The sequence below is a fragment of the Lacerta agilis genome, chromosome 5, assembly GCF_009819535.1.
Source record: "Lacerta agilis isolate rLacAgi1 chromosome 5, rLacAgi1.pri, whole genome shotgun sequence".
Lineage (NCBI taxonomy): Eukaryota > Metazoa > Chordata > Lepidosauria > Squamata > Lacertidae > Lacerta > Lacerta agilis.
In genome coordinates this window covers 4,816,406-4,836,251 of record NC_046316.1, presented here as the reverse complement: position 1 = coordinate 4,836,251, position 19,846 = coordinate 4,816,406, and the positions used below count along the sequence as shown (strand labels likewise).

The 19,846-nt window shown below is 43.2% G+C and overlaps 1 protein-coding gene across 4 annotated transcripts in view; it reads left to right on the top strand.

The window, feature by feature from the left end:
- Window positions 1-19,846, top strand: part of PCLO (piccolo presynaptic cytomatrix protein) — a 210,169-nt gene that overhangs the window by 143,496 nt on the left and 46,827 nt on the right. For 3 of the 4 annotated variants that reach the window (XM_033148343.1, XM_033148342.1, XM_033148341.1), the window contains exons 10-13: window positions 10,381-10,489; window positions 11,408-11,475; window positions 13,914-14,125; window positions 17,391-17,441. In XM_033148343.1, the coding sequence (XP_033004234.1) occupies window positions 10,381-10,489; window positions 11,408-11,475; window positions 13,914-14,125; window positions 17,391-17,441 (440 nt within the window). Of the gene's footprint in view, window positions 1-10,380; window positions 10,490-11,407; window positions 11,476-13,913; window positions 14,126-17,390; window positions 17,442-19,846 lie in introns of those variants that run through there. The other variant, XM_033148344.1, reaches the window with a different exon arrangement.

The window sequence follows — 19,846 nt, the reverse complement described above, 5'->3', positions numbered from 1 at the left end:
AATCCTTGTCTCCCCTCAGGCTGTCAGCAAGGAATCAAGGAATCCCCGGGTTTTGGCTGTGAAAGGGAGTGCCCTGCACGCTTCTTGCAGGAGCCCTTGCCGGCTAGCCTCCCTCCTGATCCCCGTGCAAAAGCCGCTACGGTGAGGGGGTGGGGTGGGAGGAGAGTTTGGAAACCGGCAGGCAAAAGCGACAAGTGGGCAGGCAGCTTCTTCCCAGGAGAGAAGCCAAGGAAACGCTCTTGTGGGGCCGGTGGGGGGCTTCTGGAGAGCGGAGCGCAGCAGCCGCTGGGCACAGTGTGTCCCGGGGCACAGCAGGTGAGGCTGGGGATGCCAAGCGCTCCCGTGAGCGAGACTACTCCTCCTCCTCCTCCTCGCTTCAAGCACCGCTGCTGGGAAACCTCGTCGCTGCCGTTACCTCGTCCTCGTCGCTTGCGTCGAATCCTCCGCAGCAGCCAGCAGCAGCAGCAGCCAAACACCACTGGGACAGGCGCCAAGGAGGGAAACTGCTGCTGTCTGCTGCTGCGCCTGCGCTGGCAGAAACAGGCACGACGCATGAGCACAGCAGCAGCGCCCTCAGCCTCCGGAGGGCGGGCCGCCGGCCAGCTGGAGAAGTGGACGGGCGCAGGCGGGCGCGGTGCAGCGCAGCGCTGCGGCGCCCCCCATTTCCCCGCCCCTGGCGTGCCGGCAGAGAGAGCTCTGCGTGCCAGCTGTGGCACGCGTGCCACAGGTTCGCCATCACTGCCATAGGGGGAAATGCCTGACACGGCAACGGAATATGTTTATGTACAGTGAAAAAGAGGCGTTTAGGGACCCGTGTTCCAACTTCCTCTTCCATAATTAAATAAATGATATTTATGAGGCTGGCGCTGCAATCTTTTGCACATTTTACACATGCATGGTAGTAAAGGCCGTTTATCGCAGTGGGACGTACAGGATTTCACTGCGTCCAAATAATCATTTCATGCCACTTTTGTGGTGAATGACGGGCCTGTCCCTAACTGCTCTGTTTAAAAGGTGGCAGCTCCAAGTCAAATGGCTTGAACCAATGTTTCTCATTTCCAACGTCTTAAGTGAGGAATGTCTGTGAGACGCCGACAAAACTTGACAGTGGTACGGTTAGGATATACGAGACCTTGGGCTTCATAGTTTTGGGGGGCGCACCTCTTTTGCGTAGTTCACTTTTTACAATAACAGCAAGCCAGCTGTAGCTGTGCTGTGTGTGAAGGCCCTGAATCAGGCCCAGGACTTCTACATACTGTCCATTTTAGGAAGGCATTGCGGGACACACACACACCCCTGCACCATCCCTCCCACCCAATCTCTGTGCTCTTCCTTGCCCCCCACCAGCCCAGTCTCCACACTCCTTACCATAGCTGTCAAGTTTTGGATTTGAAAATAAGGGATCAGCAGTCTCACCTATCTCGGGGACATTCACATGTCAGTGGTGGGCGGAGCCAGAAGCAAAAGTGGGCGGAGCAGCAATGTAAACTCCAAGCGGGCTCGGAGCGGAGCATAGAGGAGGGCAGCCAGCAAAGAGGAGGGCAGCCATGTGCTCCGCGCGATGGAGCCCCATCGCCTTCTTGTCTGATCCCATCAAAACAGGACAGGAAGCAGCAGCTGCTCAAAGGCCGCCAGGCTCCGCCCACCAGCTAAGCCTATTGGCCGGCTGAGGGGCTCGGCGGCAATGGATAGGGGCTGATGCAGGGGGAGGAATACACCCCCCTGTAAGCACGGGAAACGGCTCCCACTTGCTTTGAGGGCTGAGGCTTTTCTCTCCAAGTAGGCGAGGTCTTCCCACCCAGTCCCTGGCCAGCAGGGGAGGAGCTGCTTCCATTAAAAATGGGAAATTTAAGGGAAATAAAAAAATAAGGGAGAGCAGTGGGAAACTGCTTGAAATAAGGGAGAATCCCGGGGGAAACAGGATACTTGACAGCACTGCTCCTTACAGATATGCTGCACCTGTTTCTGGGAGTGCAGCAGTGGTGTAGCAGGCCATGGCAGAGGCCGCCCCGGAGGAAGAGGAGGAGGCGATGTGGCAGAAGCGGGGCATCCAGGATTTCAAACAGAAGGCAGGGTGACTTTTGTGAATCTGGGATGTCCCACTCAAAGCGGGACTGTTGAGTGGTATGCTTCTGTCCTCTTCTGATGGACTGGAACTTGTGAAAGAGTTATTCTTCGTTATTTCTGAAGTCTTTCTCAATGCATTTTACCCATATTTTACATCTCAAAAGTTATTTAAAGCCACTTTAATCTATGGATATTGATGGGACTTGAGATCTCCTTGCATTCTTCTTGGGAGCATATGAAAGGTTCGTTGTAGAGGATGGAGAGTCATGCCTGTGCTGATACAATAATTCTTTTCTTTCTAGAAGGCTAGTACAGATGGAACTAGAAAATGGGAACTTTTCTGTTATAAAAAGCCATTAAAGAATACTATGAAATTAACAGCTTATGTAAATCAATGATTAACAAATATGTTAAATTCCAGATTAAAAGCGGATTTTTATTTAATGCCTTCAGCTGTTCCCTATTATGGATCCTATTGTTATCTGTGCTGCAGTTTTGGTAAGGAAAATTAGTTCCACAGAATTAGATAAAGTATATCTGAAGCTGATGGAGGAAATAAATCAAGACATTTGTGGGAAAGCTGCATCATATTTTCTAAGTATAACAACTCACCGGATGATTGAGATGTGTGTTATTATCTAAAACTGACTTGAAGGCAAATGAACCTAAGTTTATAATCTTCCTTTTCAGTTCCAAAACTTCCCTCTTCCCTTAGCATAGAAAAAACCACACATTTGGTATGTTAAAAATGGTTTACTTAACTCTTTCCAAAGGTCAGGTTCATGTGCTTTTTGATACAGCATTCAGAAAAAGTTGCACAGGCACTAAAACTTGGCTTAGCTACAGTGGTGAATGCCCCCAAGCTGTTGGAAAAGGAACTCAAAAGAGGCTTGTTAAAGTCATGTGGTCAGAGCTGAGAGCAACCAGCTCAGACCTCTTTACACGCTGAGCTTCTCAGGTAGACAGAGAATGAACAAAAGGCAGAGGCGTAGGAAGGTCAGGGGGTACCCGGTGCAGAAAACTTCTTGTCCCCCCCCAATTGATTCCCCCCCTTGCAAAAATGGTTTTATGTTATTTCATATTTTCTTACAAAGGAATAATAACAAGTAATAATAATAATAAAGCTTTTATTTATATCCCGCCCTCCTTGGCCGAAGTTGGGCTCAGGGTGGCTAACATCAGGTACATAACATTGGTATAAAATCAAACAATAATTAAATTACCTCCTAAAAACATCTCAAAATCAAATTAAAGTCCAATTAGATGGCTTTCCACAGGGTTAGGGTTGTGAACAGTAAGTGCTCCACTGAACTGAAATTTCAGCCTTCACGACATAGGGAAACAGCCAGGTAAACAGCTATTTTGGTGGAGGAGGGTCAAGATATTAACCGATATGCATGAAATTTCATATATAGCTATATAATCCCTAGTAGAGTAAGATAAGACCTTTGGAGCAGGCATTTTAAAAAAAAGTTTTTATGAACTGCCCTAGTAGGGCAGTAATTGTTCCTTGATAATTTGTCACCCCCTCCATTCTGGAACGTGGGGCAGTCCGCCCCCTACGCCTCCGCCTTGCTATGCCCCTGACAAAAGGCTTGGTTACCTTTCAAGGTGAGGGGTAGTGACCTAGCTAAGCCTGGCAGGACAGCTTACTCTATGGCATTAACCCTTTCATACATTCATCAGACTTGAGCATGTTGGTTATCCCACAATCCCCACTCTTTCATTTCAAATCCTGTAACATCTTATAGCTGCCCTAATGGGGATGAGCGGAACCTTTTTTTTTATCATTGAACCAGACCATAGCTTCTGTGAAAATAAAGGAGAAAGCATCCTAGGCACTTATTCTGAAAGATACGAGAGTTTTGGTGGGAGGGTGGGCTGAGCAAAGAGAATTTGAAGGAAATAAACTGCCATTACCCAAAAGACAAGAACAGCAATCTTTTGCATCCGCTGCCTCAACACTGTCAATTTTTTCATAAATCAGCAACTGCTTTGCATTTTCATATTGCTTCAAGACATCTATGTCAAATACCAGAGTCTCATCTTCTTTAAATAGGGCCTTGATATTAGTTGTCTTGTGCAATTTTAAAATAAACGACTCACTTCTTCCCCTTATACGGTAGGTAGGAGATGCTTACAGTTTTTTTTAAAAGGAGGAAATGAATTGGAGTGGTGATAGATATTCCCCAAGAGAATAATAATTAATTCTTATTTTATATTCTGATTATAATTCAGAAATACTCCAAGGAACAACAAAATTATTTCTGCAGAGAGCTTTATGGAGATATGCCCAAGGAACAGCAGGTCGCCACTTGAATAAAATAGATGTTGAAAACAGCTACAGAGAGCTCTGGATTTATGGGGCTCCTGATTAAAATACTACAACTTTTTCCTAAGGAGATGTTCGTTAGATCTGAAATGAGTATTCTCAGTGGCCCTTGATTTCTACCTGTCTAGAAGTTCAAAATGTCAGTGCTGTGCAGCCTAAGTTATTCCAATGGCATGGGAAAGACCCTAAAGGTTAATTCTGGATAGATGAAAGCAACCACCAGGCATTATTATGACATAAGATGACTGACAGGTGAGTGGTCCTGCCCATCTGTCAAAGTATTCCCTTGGGGCTGGGGGAAGATAAAAAATTATCCTGTGAAATCCAGAAAGGTTCCCCACCCCTGGATTATCACATGGCTGGTAACAAATATCTGGTGAATTTATCCATCGTACCCTTTTTATAAGCTTAATCTCAGGGGCAGTTTATTGACCCCTGTTTGGGTATATTCACATCCCCAAACCTTAAATGGGTTTAATATTTAGTCCTTCTTCTCGGGAAACGCTGGGAAATGTAATCCTTTGGAGGCCAGGGATCTTCTGGTCTGTTCTTTTCTTTTCCCATATTATCGCAGGCAATTGAAAAACTGATTTGCTTGCAGTGATCCACATTTTGTTTTCATGTGTGTTTATCAGTTCCTTACTTAACGAAAAACCTGCTGTGGCTATGGATTAGTTTTGGTGCAAAACTGAGAATGCTGACTGTAAATGCTGAATTTTGTTGACTCTGCTTTAAATAACATCAGTATAGTGTGTGAAAGGAAGTGTGAACAAAGCATTTAAGGGTAGAAAATTGGCCTAGATTGCTAGTGAGCAGCTTGTTGTGCTTTCGTGATATGGCCTATAAAGGTTCAGTTTGCTAAATAAACATCAATAACACGTCCATGGAATTAGAGATGGTTGTGGTCTGTCCCTTGATTTCCACTAGTTACCCCATGTTTGTTGCGGTTCTTCATGCGTTGGCTTGTATTTCTGTGCAGCTCTACATTATTATTGCATATGTGCATGTTGCTGTTTTATAAGTAACTGGATGTGCAATCTGAGCACGTACGTATCGCTCAATTAAAAACCTCTGAAAGTTTTTTAAAAAATATTTTTATTAAAGATTTTCTTGATTTACAGAGGTAATGCAATGTCTCTCTCGTATTCTTCCATATAATATTTTTACAAATCGGTTGTTGTTGTTGAGACATTAGGGAGAGAAGGGGGAGAGAGGTGGGTGGGATGGGGAAATGGGTGGGGTAGGGTAACGATGTTTCTGTTTTACTTAATATGTGTAGGGTTTGGTGTCAGCGTTGTCTGTGCAGGTTCTCTGTTGTTCGCTTGTGCTCCTTTAGTGGTGAGAGAGGTTGGGGTTGGCGTGGGGCGTGATTGTTCTTTTGTGGTTGGCTGTGATGTTCTTTGGTCTCCTGTGTGAGTGGGGTGGATGGGTGTTTTTGGTCAGGTTAGCCATATTGATTTGTATGCCGTCAGTAGATTTTTGTCATTATCTTGTTGGGCTGTGTGTGTGATGAAGGGGGACCATACCGGGGTGAAGGTGTCTAAGCATGGACCAATGGTACCAAGTAGTATGGGAAACAGCCCTTTTAGAAAAAACTAACCAGTAAGCTGAAACTGACATGGGGACAAACTTCTGAAAGTTTTGATGAACAAATATGTAAGAAGTAAATGCTCCATTGGGGACACAGATGAGAATTATGATCTGAACTTGGCTTAAAGTTGCAGATTGCAAAGGGCATTGAATCTCTATTGGGTGAGATATGTTTACATATTGTGATCTGAAACTAGGCTCAGGAAGACATAGAAAAGACCTGCCCCAAATATGAGCTTGCATATCCAATGCTAAAGTGTTGATTTCTGATATATATATATATATATATATATATATATATATATATATACACACACACACACACACACACATATATATACACACACACACACACACACACACACAAACACACACACCACAAAAAAGGATTAATAGCCTGGATTTTCACTAAAGGGGATTTGCGTGTTCAGACCTTTTAACCTCACCCCAAATAAATTCAGAAAAGACTCAAATTTTGGTTTGGTTTTTGACAGAATTTAGGCCACAACTTTATTGACTACAGCATGTGATTGGTTGCATAGGCTCTGGTTCGACTGGCTATCTGCTCCGCAGGTAGCACTGACCCAGGGTTCCAGCATAGGTCAGCCTAGGGTGAACACCTGGATAAGCGGAAAGCTGGGGACATGCTCTATCCGCCACCCAAATGTCCCCCCAGACTCAGGCACAGGCACAACCCCCTCTCAGGGGTTTACCAAACCACCGAGTCCCTGGATTCCTTTAACGGAATACCCTTCGCATAGGGATGGCGAGAGCGTTCTGCCACCCCTATCACCTGAACCAGAGCCTATCCGCAACCTTACAAGTTGTGACGGTCTGCTACGCAGCAGGCGAAACCCAAATGGCAACAGCCAATCAGCTGAGTGAGGAAAATTCCTGCTGTGTCCCTGTCCCAATGACAGACAACGTATGACAGCATAGCAAGGTCAAGCACAAAAGCCCTAAAAGTAGGGAGAGGTGGGCGGGTGTTCCGAATGCACACACCAAAAGAGGAAGCTCTTGGTCACATGCATTCATAGGGTATTTATAGCTTGCGTCCCATTGGCCTGATTGAACCCTGCATCGAGGGACCTGCCGATTGGGTGTTGTGGCTGTCAATCAAACCCATCCACAGCACAGGGGTTTGGTTGCCAGGTCTCACCGCAATACGTGCCCTCTTTAAGGGAGGACCCGAATTGTGGCATATGCATCAGAATCTACAAATCATTTCTAGCACCTCTAGGTAACTTAATGCATACAAACATAGCAAGAGGTGTGGATAGAGAAGCAGTTTGTGGGATCAGTTTCCCACACTTTCCACAAGCTATAAGGAGCTCGCATTGGACCCCTTCCAAGGGTTTAATTATTTTCTCCTAACTGCCATTCAGTACTCTGTGACTTAAATTGTACTTCTGCAAACCTGAAGATTCGCACTGGTATCTCCTTCTCGTTTCTTGGTTTGGGCTCCATTTCTGTCCATGTGCACCTCAGGGAGCTTTTGCGTATAAAAAGCCCCATGTCCAGTTCCCGACCCTTCCAGCTGAAAGGATGAGGGAGCAGGTCGTTCAGAAGATTTTGACCCAACTGCCAGTCCATAGAAACAATGCCGGGCCAGATACTAATACTGGACCTAATACTAGAGTAGCTTCCTACATTCCTCCTGCTTTTATTGCAATGCTAATGCATGCAGATTTAATGAACCAGTTGATTAAAACACACAACGATGACCAGACCAAGATTTCTTTAATTGGGTAACAGCCCTCCTTCTGGGTCTCATTTGCTCATGTCCCCAGTGTCAGGGCCCACTGTAGCCTTCTATTAGGAACCTTTGGGGGTATGCGGTCCTAATGGGGGTTGTTACCTTTGGATCCTTCCCCCCCCCTCCCAGCTGTCTAATTTTCCAATTCTTTCACCCTGATGCAGCACAAAATGTCCATGCAGCAGTGTCTGATCCAAGCAGGCAATTTTTATTACAGGGAACAGATTGTCCATCTTAACAAGTACATTAATTGTTGCAATAATGGGAAATGTTCACCGCGGACACAGATGATGAATTGGAGAGGAAGTTAAGGTGTCTGCAGCAATAATGAGCTCCTGCGTGATTCATGCTCAAGAAGTATCCAAAAATAACATTAACACATTGACTTCCATTGGTTTATTTTAAACTATCAAAAAGCTCCAGCGCTAAAGAAAACCTGGGGCAGAGAAACACGCATGAGGCACACATCTGACAAAGTTAAAGCCTTTTAAGTCCATTGATTTCAGTGGGACACCATGTGTTTCACAGGTCCACGCCCTGACTTGCTATCTTAAATTCCTAATGACACCATTTCAGATGGTAGTGATGAGAGAAGTGGAGAGGGGCCATTCTATGTGGCTAAAATAGCTATTCTGGATTTCTCCTGCATACCCCTAGTATATCAACTCAGTTGATACAAGCAGTATATAAACATGGCAGTGATTGTCTCCAGCCTTCAGCAATATTATAAATCTGAGTTAGACTTTTAAGAAAATTAATTTTAGGAAAGCAGAGGGTGAGAGAAGTGGAGAGGGGCCATTCTATCTGGCTAAAATAGCTATTCTGGATTTCCCCTGCATACCCCTAGTATATCAACTCAGTTGATATAAGCAGAATACAAACATGGCAGTGATTGTCTCCAGCCTTCAACAATATTACAAATCTGAGTAAGACTTTTAAGAAAATTAATTTTAGGAAATCACAGGCTAAGTTATAAAAGACACCTCTGTATCTCCATGTGCTTTACTAATTCCTCACCTAGCCACTGTTTTTCTAAGTTCATTGCTGTGCGAATGGTACTAAATATTTAACTTCATTTATTACCCTAAAAACTCAGTATGTTGGAGATATGGGAATATCAGCCAAACATTTTCATTACCGGTAGTTCATTTTAAAATTTATTTTGTACACTATTTTCCTTTCCCTGTGTCTTCCTCAAACAATATTCTGCTTTTTCCATTTATTTTCTTATTAAGAATTTGTCACATAATTTTATTTTTGTTCTCTCATTTATCATGTGCACAGGTCTCAAAATAAACATGGGATCCATTAAGTGATTCTGTTTTGTCCATGTAAGTGGAACCAGATTGAGGAAATGTCACTTTTGTGCTGTGTAAATGCAGTGGGGTGTTGTTTTGCATGTTGACTTTGATTAGCTAGTTAAGGAACAGTTCACCAGGAAAGTTCTCCTGCACAAGCCCCATGAGATAAACTGGAACTGTGGCATTACTATTCCTGTATAAATTGGCCTGTAAAGGACATTTTACATTTGTAGCCTCAAGGCTTCTATTCTTTGACTCATGCTGGTAAATAACTGTTCAAGCAGGGATAGTTCTGCATTAAAATCATAGTTTCTGATGTGTTTCTAAAGCCAAGCAAATTGTCTTATTTAGTTATAAAAAATAGTCTTGGTGAGGTTTGGTACTGAAAATGCCTTCCAAAACAAAATGGCCTGATACTTCCAACTCTGTAATACAGAAATTGGGCAGAGGTGGCCAATCATTGTGGCAAAGTCCAAAGTAGAAGATAAGGCAGCGCAATTCCTTAGTGCAGTTTTTCAAAGAATACTTCCAAGTTTTCAAAGCAGTTCTCATCATACCCTCCAACATTTCTCTAATTAAAATAGGGATGTCCCATTCCATAATGATAATTTTACTATTTATACCCCACATATCTTACTGGGTTGCCCCAGCCACTCTGGGCAGTATCCAACGTATATAAAAACATAATAAAACATTAAACATTTAAAAAAACAAAACCCCATTCCCTATACAGGGTTGCCTTCAGATGGCTTGGGAGTTGGATAACTCCATACCCTCCAACATTTCTCCAATGAAAATAGGGACATCCTAAGGAAAAGCGGGTCATTCCGGGATCAAATCAGAAACCGGGATAGCTTCTCTAAATCAGGGACATCCCTGGAAAATAGGGACACTTGGAGGGTCTGTCACATTCATTATCTAGCTGTAATCCTTAAAACATACTGGGGAGAAGGCTAAGCTGATTATTCTTTTTATCCACATTCAATGAGTTCTTCCCAAGGAGGGCATGTCAAGAATGCAGCCTAAAGAATCCCAGTTTCCTCTCGCCTCCTCCCTTTCCCGTTCAATTTGTTTGTTCAGGTACAAATGCTCCCCGGTTTTCCCGTTGGATCATTCTATGTTAACCTACACAGGTAATTTGACATGTTGGCCTTGGGTTTTTGCTTTTTGTCCTTTCATCAGTGTGCAGTGGAAAGGCTTTGACGTTGACCCATTGAAACTGACTTACACTGAACTGCTACTTGGGCCTTTCGCTTTATATATGTTCAAGATAATGGGTGTAATCCAGACAGCGGCATAACTGTGTTTCACCCTGTTCTGCCCTGCCACCCTAGGGATGCAGGTCCTGGAGTGGAATGGCATCCCCTTGACGGCCAAAACATATGAAGAAGTCCACAGTATCATCAGTCAGCAGAGTGGGGAAGCAGAAATATGTGTAAGACTGTGAGTTTTTCCTCATCTTTCTGTTTCCATTATTTTTGGCTTTTCATGGCTTTTCTATTCACAATTGTTAAGGTGGGCCCTGTGGAACACTTTGTGCACCGTTTTTATCTAAAAAGGGAAAGAATCGTGGTGCACATATTAGAGGAGAATTTATTTGCTCCTTACTATAAACTGAAGAGTAAACTGAAGAGTAAATATAGACTTTCAGGTACCATCCGCAGCCTGTTGAAATTCATGGCCAAGTCCCCATGGATGTTAACAGGTCAGTTTACTCCCTTTGGTGTCTCCTGGGGGGCTGTGTGTTGAATTTCTCTCTGTGGTTGGAAAAGGTTAATCAAAATGAGTTTGGGAGAGTGATTAAATGTAAGGGTAAAAACAAATAATCCTTTGCGCAGTTGCAGCCTGTGCTGCATTTGAACAAGGGGAAACCAGATGGGCGGGGTACAAATAATAAATTATTATTATAAATTATTACTATAAGGGGGTTCTGCATTCAAATTTCGGTACCGTGATAGTGAGTTGCTATGATTCAGGCCTAATGAGTTGCAAGAAAGGAGGAATAATGCACAGGACCGCAGTGGAGATGAAACATAGCTGGTTTCAAAGCTCATTGTGAGTTAAATTGTTGTGACAATGTTAGGTAAACAAATGATACATCTAGCTCACCTGAACATCGTGGAAAGTGGTTGTATTTCAGTGTAAACCTGCATTTGTTCCATTTAAAAATCCACCACAGAACTGCCATTTTTCTCAGCTCTTCGACTTGAATAGCGTCACAAACACCTATCAGCCAAAAAAGGGGGTCATGCTTGGGAGCTGCTTTCTGCCATAATCCATGTCTCATTTATCTACTCTAATACCGCAATGAGGGTTGGCCAGGGGTTCCTTTTGTCTCAGGCTTCTTATGGCTTCCTTTAGGGATCTCAACATGATGTCAGATGCCGAGAATCCACAACATCTGGATTTGCTTGAGCCAGGAAAGACTGGTAGGTAAAAACAATTTGCTTTTCAGTGACGCAGGCCACAAACTGTGATTCCGGTACATTTAGAACACATGGTCAAGTAAATATGTCCCATTTCTTCTCAGTGGATGACAACTTTGGTCAAATATGCAGAGAATGGACTATTTGTTTGCTGGTGCTGATACGAACTTTTTTTCAGCTCTGGTTTGGGAGTGATAGGACAAAAATTGCTCTTTGGATAATTGAAATTGGCTGTGTTGATATTTTTTTCCATTTCATTTTATTAAACCTTTGATACATTTGATACATGGGCAAACAAATGGTTTTAGAGCAAACATCAGAACTGACATTCTTCAATTCAAGTATTTGAGCTTAATATGCCGAATTGGGGACAGGGGAGTAAGGGACCCACATACAATTGGTCATCATTATGTCCCACAAGAAATCACACGCACACAAAAATGGGCTGGAGACCATGTAGCCCTTTTGGGGGTTATGTTTCTTACTGTGATAAATGCAAATATCCTCAGGTTTAAGGAAAAGAAACTGATTCGCAGATCCATAGCTAGAATGCTGAATGGTCCAGGGGGCAGGTGGGGAAGGCGGGTGAAATATACTCAGAGCCAAGTGTGAATTTCATGCTCTTTATTCAGCTCATTGTAGCGAGGAATACAGTTCCCCCAAAACGTCTGCTTTATATACACTATTTACACAATGGGCCCCACGTGATTGGCTAATTCCGGGATACTCCTGTATGCCAATCGGGTTGCGGATTCACTTCCACCTGGAGCTGGATTGGGTGGCTCCTGCGGACGAATTAGACTGCTGCATTCTGGATCCTCTTGTTCTAGGACCAATCAGACTGCTGCATTCTGAATCCTATTGTTCTAGGACCAATCAGACTGCTGCATTCTGAATCCTATTGTTCTAGGACCAATCAGACTGCTGCATTTTGGATCCTATTCAACTCAGTACATAACAGCGGGAAAGGGCATCACATGTCAGTATGAACTGGCAAACCCTTTGCTATCAGTAAACTGCTTGAGATTATTCAGTCTATTATAGTTGTGCAATGCTTTGACTCTAAAGAGCCCTGGTGAGCATGGAAAGTCCATAATACAGTGGTGGAGCACATGCCCTCTTTACCACAAGTCTACTTCATATGGTTTTATTCTTGTTTAAAATGGATTTGTTGATTAATAAAGCAGTAATAAGAATACTAATCCAAATGATGCTGTTCATGTACAGAGTCCCTGTATTCATCTCTGGTGTCTCTGGATAGGTCTGGGAAGCCATAGCCAATGACAAGAGAGTTGACAGGACTGAACTAGATGGACCAGTTATCTGACTCAGCATAAGAGAACCAGTGTGGTGTAGTCTTTAAGAGTGGTAGACTCGTAATCTGGGGAACCGGGTTCGTGTCTCCTCTCCTCCACATGCAGCTGCTGGGTGACCTTGGGCTAGTCACACTTCTCTGAAGTCTCTCAGCCCCACTCACCTCACAGAGTGTTTGTTGTGGGGGAGGAAGGGAAAGGAGAATGTGAGCCGCTTTGAGACTCCTTCGGGTAGTGATAAAGCGGGATATCAAATCCAAACTCTTCTTCTTCTTCTTCTAAAGGAGCTTCCACATTCACACGGGAGATGTGCTGATTTCACTGCCCGCAGCTGCAGCCCCATGAGACATATCCAACACTTAGGACTGGTTTTTCAAAAGGCGCAGGAGAATGCATAATGAAAAAGGAGGGAAAGCCTGGTGCACAAGCCGAATTCTCCCTGCAGTTCTTTAAGAAATCTCTTTTTTCCCCTATTTCCCAAATACATTTTTATTGGCTGTTCTTTATTGCAGTTCTTTTGACCCAGTCTTGCAAAAGAAAACTTAATTTTTAAAAAAATTTAAAAATTTTTAAAAATGCAAAAGTACTTTGTCCGTTGCCCCGGTGCCTTTGCACTCATTGGCTCGCAGACAGGAGCAGGTCTACTTCTTACCAAACACTTAAGTCCAATACCGTTTCCCCATTTTTATATACAGTATGAGCCAAATAACTTAGAGACTCGGGTTTTGGAAAGCTAAAGGTTCAGGAGAGTGGGTAAGCTCCCTCCACAACACATACACATGCTGACTTAGTTGGAAAGCTGGCTGAAATTATAAAGTTTCACAATTTGGTTTATTGTTCAGGGCAGGCATCCCCAAACTTGTCCCTCCAGCTGTTTTGGGACTACAGCTCCCATCATCCCTGACCACTTGCACTGTTAGCTAGGGATGATGGGAGTTGTAGTCCCCAAAAAGCTGGAGGGCCGAGTTTGGGGATGCCTAGTTCAAGGTTTTGTTACTGTTCATTTTCGTTGGCTGTTTTCTTCATCTTTGCGCTCTAGTAACGGGGGAGGTTTCTAGTATGAATTGCCATTCTTCCATCCCAAGCTGGGAGAGTTGCAGAAATGAATACAAAAACATTTGCTTGCAGTGGATAAAACAAAGTCGCCAGGGGTGGACCCAAAGCAACTGGCTGCAGAGCTGCAAAAGGTTTCCCTACAACAGGCTCCCTTGATGGCCTCCTCAGCAATGGAAAAGAGCTCCCATGCTCATTCCGGGACTACGTCAGCCAACTCGAGTTCTGTTCCTAGCCCTGGTCAGCCTGGTTCTCCTTCAGTCAGCAAGAAACGGCACAGTAGCAAGGTATGAATTCATATGTTTTGGCTTTTTTGTGTATGGATGCAGAGGTGGATATATGCATATTCATACAGAGACCATTGTTGTTGTTCAGTCGTGTCCAACTCTTCGTGACCCCATGGACCAGAGCACGCCAGGCACGCCTATCCTTCACTGCCTCTCGCAGTTTAGCCAAACTCATGCTAGTCACTTTGAGAACACTGTCCAACCATCTCGTCCTCTGTTGTCCCCTTCTCCTTGTGCCCTCCATCTTTCCCAACATCCGGGTCTTTTCCAGGGAGTCTTCTCTTCTCATGAGGTGGCCAAAGTACCGGTACTGGAGCCTCAGCTTCAAGATCTGTCCTTCCAGTGAGCACTCAGGGCTGATTTCTTTAAGGATGGATAGGTTTGATCTTCTTGCAGTCCATGGGACTCTCGAGAGTCTCCTCCAGCACCATAATTCAAAAGCATCAATTCTCCGGCCATCAGTCTTCTGTATGGTCCAGCTCTCACCATAAGAAGCTTAAAGAGCTTCCATTGTTCCCATGTTATTAGCAACAGGGGTACTGGGGCTGCTTCACTCCAGCTCCATTCTGAGCTGCTCAGGAGCACTGGCAGTCTGGAATGGCAAGAGAGGCATTTTGACATGTTCATTTAAGACCTTTGACTGATCCTTTGACTGAGCTAGCATCTCTTCTCACTGATAATGAGTCACCACTAATAGGTCCTGTTTGGGATTTCCTTGTAACTTCGATTTTGAGTGTCACAACAGGGCGGTCACTTTGACCCTCCAAATTTATTCGGAGTTCACGATGGCATTAAGTACTCAAAAACTTTCTGAGGATTGTGTTTCCTATTGATTGTACTTCAAGTCGATGAAGAGGGCCTTCAGTGGAATTCAGAGGACTGTATGTTCTGCATTTGATGCATGCCTGTGTCTGCTGCAGAAAACTCTTGGGTGTGGTTTCGTTTAGATTTCCTCTTCTATTCTCTTACCATAGTTCTACAACCTAGCACTTCAAAAGCACACCAGTGCAAGTAGATAAATAGTTACCGCTGCGGCGGGAAGGTAAATGACGTTTCCATGCGCCTTGGCACTCGTCAGAGTCCTCCTTGCACCACAAGCGGTTTAGTCATGCTGGCCACGTGACCCGGAAAGCTGTCTGTGGACAAACACTGGCTCCCTTGGCCTGAAGTGAGATGAGCGCTGCACCCCATAGTCGCCTTTGACTGAACTTAACCATCCAGGTTATGTTACCTTTACCTTAGTTCTACAACAAAAACAGCAGAGAAGCTTGTCATCATGGTAATGACAGCCACCTCTGGCGAGTCCTGTAAGATTACTTTGACAAAGCTTCAATGTCTAAAGAACTGAACAAAAGAAAGCAAATTACACAGCATAGAAAGGAGTTGACCTTTTGCTGCCAAATACTGACCATCCCCCGTGCTAGCCTGCTTATTCTTTTATCATTTGATGGATAATCATGTTGTCTAATTTTAAATGTCCTTTGAGAGTAATTAGTTGCTCTTTTCCACTTGAACATGAGTTGTGCTTATCTAAAGGAAAAACATTTGATGATATTTACCAGCAGAAATTAGGCAAAGGTAACAATATTGGTGACAAATATCGGAACGCTTGATTGCTTAGGTCACAGTTCTTGGCATGCAAAACTTGGGTTTCCATGGTATAACTAAAAACCTGTATAGTCCCGACAATGACTTCTTCTTTTTGAAGATTGGAGAATATCTGGCCCTTTTTGATCATGTCATGAATGAACATTGGTGTAGAGCTAAAGATCAAAGAAAAAAAATGGTTCACTACATAGGAAAGGATATCGAAAATTAGCTGATACAGCTTCTAGTAGGTGCTTTGAAGAAGAAACTTTTAGCTCAGGCAAACTTAGCCAAATACTCCTCGGTTATTCTGAATTGCACACCTGGTGTTAGTCTTGTTGAACAAATGACAATGACTACACATTATGTTGATGACATCAAATCATCTGCTAATGAGATGTCTGAGCCAGAGGTTATTGGGATCTGTTACACGAAAGTAGACCACAGGTGCCTTTATGACAGAAACTCTTCTTGGACAGGTAGGTAGCCGTGTTGGTCTGCCATAGTCAAAACAAAATAAAAAATAAAAAAAATTCTTCCAGTAGCACCTTAGAGACCAACTAAGTTTGTTCTTGGTATGAGCTTTCGTGTGCATGCACACTTCTTTAGATACACCAGGAGTATGCATGCACACGAAAGCTCATACCAAGAACAAACTTAGTTGATCTCTAAGGTGCTACTGGAAGAAATTTTTTTATTTTTTATTTTGTTTCTTCTTGGACACTTTGAGCAAATGGGATTGCCAACTGAGAATCTGTTTGGAATGGGCAAAGTTATGATAACATGAAAGGCCTGGACATAAACCCACCTGCCTTTTTATGCCCTGTGCTGTGGGTTAAACCACAGATCCTAGGGCTTGCTGATCAGAAGGTCGGCGGTTCGAATCCCCGCGACGGGGTGAGCTCCCGTTATTCGGTCCTTGCTCCTGCCAACCTAGCAGTTCGAAAGCACGAAGTGCAAGTAGATAGGAGGGAAGGTAAATGGCGTTTCTGTGTGCTGCTCTGGTTCGCCAGAAGCGGCTTAGTCATGCTGGCCACATGACCCAGAAGCTGCACGCCGGCTCCCTCGGCCAGTAAAACGAGATGAGCGCCGCAACCCCAGAGTTGTTCGCAACTGGACCTAACGGTCAGGGGTCCCTTTACCTTTTATTCAAACTCTTTAAACTTTGTAGTCAATGATGCCACTAAGTGTTGTCTGGAAACAACTCATTTCTTCAGTTTCGTTGAAATAATCATACACTCATTTCTCTGCATTGAATCTGAACGACTGTTCAAAAGTGTTTTGTGATATTACATGAGGAGGAAAGTAAAAAAATCCTGTTTAGCCTCCCCAAGCTCTTCAGTGTATGCTGAAGTAACTTCCTGCTAGGTTATTTTATATATGAGATTAAGCAGTATTAACATTTAGGGTTTGTTTTGATCTTGACGTGTCATTTCAGTGATGTCATTTGCCCACAGAAGTCAAATTCTCATGTAAAGTGTCACATTCAAAACTTGTGTGGTCAATTTCATTTCAGTTATAATTTTTGTACCACCAACGTGAGTAGTCTTAATCATGTAGGTGTAAGAATGGTAGGAATAATGATCGTAATGCTAGAAATATTCATAGCAAGAGATACTATTTAAAAATGAAATGAGTTACAACTGTGTTTCTGTGCTTCTTTCTTTGAATATGGCAGCCCACGGAAGGTACAAAGTCTGGTTCCCATCCAATTACTGGAGAAATTCAGGTAACAATCTAATATTAGCATTTATTTTTCTATAAATGGATAATAGAACATAATTATCATTGTTTGATTCTTAGGCTGCCAGCATTGCACAAATTGTAAATCAATGCTAAATATAGATTCTAAAAAATCAGTTGTGTGAAATGCAAATGCTGATGACTAATATTAATCCAGTTGCTGCTTCCTGAGGAAGGGAAGAGCTATGCTTTCAATTTTCATTTGAGGAATTGCACAGTGCACATTTATGCAAATTCCTGTATGGATGTTCCAGACGGGAATTCCATTATTCCTGTGCCATGATACAAAACTAAAAGTATAGGGTTGTATACATTGCTTTTTTTCTGGAGGTACGCAGGGGTACACATACCCCTAAACATTTTACTGTATTTATTTTTCCCGATTTGAACTATAAAATGGTGATTTTCTTGAGTCAAAATGAGAGCACCCCTAAACATTGTTTTAGAAAACAGCACTGGTTGTATACAGCGACATTGCTCAGCTGACAGTAAGACTTATACCCACAAAAAGGGGAGGGAATCTATGTTCAGGGATATCCCCTCTTGCATTTCTGTGCAGCTCTGCTGTGGGGAAAGGGCAAATCACCCCAAAATTCCTTCCTTCCTGATTCCTTTCCATCACCTACAATACTCTTGTGTACAACCCATAGTCGGGTTATGGAAAAAGAGTAGACACCTGCTGGTTTTGATCCGGAGTTCTGTGAGCAGAACTCCGCTCATGGGACTGAACGTGGAGGAGGAGATTTTTGCCATTTCTTCCTTTTTCCTGCAGCTCCCAGTGCTTCCAGCAAAGTTGCTCCAGGACAGTGTGGGAGGTGGTGGGGAGGACTACAGGGGGAATTGAAGTGTGCCTGCTGGATCTCAGCCCCTTCCACAATCAGAAGGAGCCTTCCTTCACAGAAGAGACACTCTAGAAACAACTCCTGTTCTTCCTGTTTACAGTGATATACTGTATATTCTGGCGTATAAGACTACTTTTTAATCCAGGGAAATCTTCTCAAAAGTCGGGGGTCGTCTTATACGCTGGGTGGAGAATCTGCGGTTGAGTATATCTCAAACTCTATATTTTAACTGGAAAAGTTGGGGGTCGTCTTATATGCCCAGTCGTCTTATATGCCGGAAAATACGGTACCTGTAGTTGCATTCTTCTTCTTTTGTTCAAATCAATAGTTATTTTGCTATAAGCCAGTTACAGGTGGGTAGCCGTGTTGGTCTGCCATAGTCGAAACAAAATAGAAAATTCTTTTAAGTAGCACCTTAGAGACCAACTGTGTTTGTTCTTGGTATGAGCTTTCGTGTGCATGCACGAAATCTGAATAAGTGTGCATGCACACGAACGCTCATACCAAGAACAAACACAGTTGGTCTCTAAGGTGCTACTTAAAAGAATTTTCTATTTTGTTTGCTATAAGCATTTGCAATGGGAGCAGGTCAGTTGTTTTTAGGAGGTGGGATCCAAATAACTGCACAACTACCAAAACCAGTGTGGTGTAGTGGTTAAGAGCGGTAGACTTGTAATCTGGTGAACCAGGTTCGCGTCTCCGCTCTTCCACATGCAGCTGCTGGGTGACCTTGGGCTAGTCACACTTCTCTGAAGTCTCTCAGCCCCACTCACCTCACAGAGTGTTTGTTGTGGGGGAGGAAGGGGAAGGAGAATGTGAGCCGCTTTGAGACTCCTTCGGGTAGTGATAAAGCGGGATATCAAATCCAAACTCTTCTTCTTCCCTTCTACTTCGTGCTGTAGACCACCCCACCCCACCCCATTGTAGACTGCAAACCACTTTGAGCACAGAGTGGGGTGTCCCAAAGCAATTTGTGATATGGCAAGGGGATTTGCTGGTCAAAGGAAGCAAAGTCAGAAATTCCACAGAACATGGACACATTGCATTTCTGTATTTTATTGCCCTGTGTTTAGCTCTGCAAAGAGGCATATAAATATAATTAACTGATTCAGGAGTGGTTTTTATTTTAAAAAAACAACCTTCAACTTGTAAATGACTATCTCAAATAAATAAATGCACAATTACAATAAATATATTAATGAGGTTTTCACTTACAATGTTGAACATTTTAGACATTACAGAATAGTTCTCAATCAATTAGTATTATTATAACAAAGTGCAGAAGAAACATGAATTAACTTCTGTGTTAATATTTTTAATGCCAGCGCTACTTTGCAAGCTAACTATTTTTAAACCACTATTTTTAAACCACTATTTTAAAATGTGAAGTGTTAGAGATTTATAATGGCATAGAAAATTGGCTTGTGTGTAATGGAATTTGAACATTTTAGCGATCAAGCTGCCTACTGGAAAGTGGTCTTAGGCTGTAATCCTAAACACTTTTGCTGGTGGGAAAGCCCCATTGAACGCAATGTGATTTTCCTGCAGA